This window comes from Saccostrea cucullata, unplaced genomic scaffold (assembly GCF_032062105.1).
Source record: "Saccostrea cucullata isolate Sc308-1 unplaced genomic scaffold, CSIRO_AGI_Scuc_v1 ctg12425, whole genome shotgun sequence".
NCBI lineage: Eukaryota > Metazoa > Mollusca > Bivalvia > Ostreida > Ostreidae > Saccostrea > Saccostrea cuccullata.
Window position 1 is genome coordinate 7,088 of NW_026921989.1, and position 3,701 is coordinate 10,788.

The 3,701-nt window shown below is 30.9% G+C and overlaps 1 protein-coding gene across 1 annotated transcript; it reads right to left on the reverse strand.

The window, feature by feature from the left end:
• Positions 1-429: 429 nt before the first annotated feature.
• Positions 430-3,189, reverse strand: LOC134261019 (ryncolin-1-like). Its single transcript, XM_062743510.1, has 5 exons — positions 2,897-3,189; positions 2,646-2,781; positions 2,386-2,482; positions 1,869-2,036; positions 430-689 (listed from the first exon to the last, which is right to left on the reverse strand). Exons 1-5 carry the CDS (start codon positions 3,187-3,189, stop codon positions 430-432), a joined length of 954 nt encoding a protein of 317 aa, XP_062599494.1.
• Between the last annotated feature and the right edge of the window lie 512 nt (positions 3,190-3,701).

Sequence of the window (3,701 nt, forward strand, 5' to 3'; positions counted from 1 at the left end):
AACAGGTTCCACTGTAATACGTTTAACAATAAAGTAATCTTCATCCTAATTTTCCGTCCAGTTATCTCCATTTATCAGTGTTCGGAAAAAAAAAACGAAATATTTCTATTTTCAAATTTATTACAACACATATAAAGTACATCTTTTACTGAATACATTCAGTATCGCTTTACAGTGCAGTTCAATCCCCTTTCTTTTGCTGTTTGTTACTTGATGTTAAATATTGAAAATAAGAACTCAGCGATAAAAATTAATTTAAAATCGTCTCTTGAGGCTTTTCATAATCCATGGATGATCTTTCGTCTGTAAAAAAAATAAATAAATACTTCACAGATAAATGTATGATAGCGTATTTTTTTCTATTTAAAAAAAATTGTCACAGTAATACAAAAAAAAAACTTTGTTATATTATGATTAAATGATGTTTACCTAGCGACGCCTGATCATCATGAGAGTCGCCTTTATCTGTTTATTATCAGTCACTGTGGGAAACCATGGTCTGTACCAGGACTCCGGGGACCATTGACCGTTAAGGAAGGCGTTGTGGCAGTAGTTGAACCACCAGCCTCCTCTTTGGTCACTGGCAGCAGCACAGTGAAAACTAGCTTTGTCGTTATCCTTGTCTGGGGTGGAGAAGTCCATCCCAGACAGATCTCTGTAAGAATTACCTGTATTTAACATGGCGTCTTCTGTAAAATTGAATAACAAGAATCACATAGATAATGAATTTATATATATTTGTAATCTAATTGTCAATAATAATACTAAGGCACATCTAAGATAGACAGCTTTATGTGATGGAAAGAGTGATGATATTTATTTAGTTTAGTCCTTGAATCCCCGGTGTCTATCATACTGGCACCTGCAGATTAAGAAAAACAATATATAACAGAGATATTAATTATTAATTTACATCACATTAATTTCACTACTGAAGTACGTCTGAGATACGCAGTTTAAAGTGTTGTTTCTTGTAAAGAGAGATAAAAATAATACAAGACAAAAAACCTGCGAAATTAACATAGCATCCTTTCTAGTGTAACAATAAACAACAGACCTGTTACACTTTTTAAGCATGGTATTATTGGGGGGGGGGGGGATAAAGGTCACTGGAAATTTAAGAAAGCATCACAAAATGAAATTTTAATATTTTCCCGAGACCGTGTCTCTAAACAGGTATTACATGCAATACTAAGTAAATCATTAATAACGAGATAAAATATGGTGCATGTGTGAATGTTATAAGATGGTAAATTTCCTATTGAATAAATGTAAATGTGAAACGCGTTGAGGTCTTTTGAGTTTGACTTTTTAAGCTTTTTAATTTGAATATTTATCCGATAAAAATTTTTTTATCATCAAATTTTTGCAAACCTTAAGACATTTTAGATTAATGACGTACTGTAAAGTTCCTACTTAGTAAAAAATGTGAATCATTGAAAATCAGACTAACGTGCTCTGTAAACTTTTTCCGTATCAGTTAAAATGTGAATTATCAAAAATTATCAGGAAACCCAAGCTGAATAACAATGTTGAACAAATGTTATTTATTGGATTTGTTTGTTAAAAAAATTAACATAATTTTCCTTGTACATTAAATGTATAATTAGATATTTTATCTACTTGACAATAACAAATTCAATATCTGCTGAATATATGAATTGTATCTGCGAATGAAACTCTGAAATATTAAACATGTTTATTTAGAGTGGAATAAAAAACGTATACAGAATATAAAAAAAAAAACACATCTTTCTTTTTTTCAAGAACTTTATAATCTTTCAATACAGAAAAGAATACTTATGATAATTATTATTGATAATTATTATTTGAACCCAATTTTAAGAACATAACATGAATACACTTACCTAAAGTTCCAATGGCAGGTCCTGCAAGAAAGAGTTTATATTTTCCTGCTTCGTCCGAGACAGAAAATCGGTCGTACATTTCATACAGAGCTGTACCATTCTGGAGAGTGATGGACACAAACAGGGATGAGGTGTTTCCTTTCGTTAATTTATGGATTACGTCATTCCCTGTATTAAGATATATTTGAAATCATCTGAGAAGTTCATCGAATACAATTAAATATTTTTAAAATTAAATGAATCTACCGTAATGAAAAATCAGATTATTTTCCATAGCTGTAGACATTGTTAAATTTTGTCTCATTAGAATATACCGCTAAATGATATTCTTCATTTCTATTTTTTTATTTGAAATATCAATAAAACACGATATCTGAATATCATAGAACACACATTACCTGGTCTTAACTTTAGATCTTCATTAGGCATTATAATTTTTTACTTGCCACAAGAATTTTTTTTATCTTAAAACTTTGAAGGAATAAAAAGTTTTTATTTGAAACCGATTTACACTTACCAATCCAGACATTCTGTTCTGGTGAACCAAAGCCATTTTTATATTCCGTCCAGGTCCTGTTAAATCTCACGGACCCGTCTACGCGTTTCTGAATTGCCTGTAAAAAGTAACATACATTACATTTCAATTTATTGCTTCGAACATTCGTAGGATCCATTTTTTATGAGATAAACTACAATACAATCCTAAAATCCTTAAAACCACCAAAACAAAGTGTGTTATATTAAGTACTTTTAATTATAAAATAAAAAAAAACCTACCGTCCATCCACCGCCCATCGTGGTCATGTCGCAGTGGACACTTATTGGAATGGTCAATGTTCTGTAGGGGTATATATCATACACCCCTGTGATGGTTTGTCCATTTTCTTGAAGATCTTTGCAATCTTTGGGCATGCTAGAAAAATCATAAAAAAAAAAAAATACAGGAAACTTGATAAAAAAAAATCCTGTCCCCTCGAGAAGGACCTAAAAAATCAAAGAAGCTAAGAGAATAAAAAAAACAAATATACATACCGTTATCTGAGTAGTATCTCCAGCCGGCCTCCTCAGACGTACCAGACGTTAGACTTTTCTTGTGTGTACGGCATTTTTTCATTTTAGGATTAAAACCAAAAAACACGCACTCCCCTTGACACATTGCGGCGCACTCAGTCAACGACTGAGCATTATGTTCCGCTAAAAGGTCATTGTTTGATTTCTTATCGTTAAAGTCAAGTTTCGCAGCATATTTTTGAGAAATAATGGTGGCTTTAGATAAAGCTAAGAAGCCTACAATTAAAGTGATAACCCACTGATTGCTCATTTTTTTGTTGCGCAAAAAACTGCTGCGTTCTTGAGAATCTGTGGAATTCTACTAAATGGTCTTTCAACAGCCAGATATATATATCGTACCATAATCAATGTCTGAAAAGCGATTGGCTAACTGTTACGTATTCTATATTTCACTATTGTTTAGGTATCGATTTTATCGAAGTTCATATAAATTGTCATAAATTTTCATCAACTTTTTTTTGAAATTGCAATTTAAAATTTAACAATGAATGGTGTTCTGTTTTTAATTTAGTTAATGCCTGTTATGTTATGATGTTGTACAATGTTTTTTTTTTGTTAGCTACAAAAGTATCTTTTAAATATGTAATTTTGATATATATATTCCTTCATCAACTCAAACTGAATGAAATTGGAAATCAGCAATTTTCTAAAATTCAAAGTGAAAAATTATCTAACTCTAAGACATTATTAAGAATTTATTGATCTATTTCAACTTTGATACATAAGCCTCTAAATGTTAATGTAACACTATAAATCATCATT

Coding starts and splice junctions, on each gene's coding strand:
- LOC134261019 (XM_062743510.1), bottom strand. CDS start 3,189: ATGAGCAATCAGTGGGTTATCACTTTAATTGTAGGCTTCTTAGCTTTA. Junction 2,037..2,385: donor AGAACAGAATGTCTGGATTG/GTAAGTGTAAAT, acceptor ATCTTAATACAG/GGAATGACGTAATCCATAAA. Junction 690..1,868: donor ACCTGCCATTGGAACTTTAG/GTAAGTGTATTC, acceptor TCAATTTTACAG/AAGACGCCATGTTAAATACA.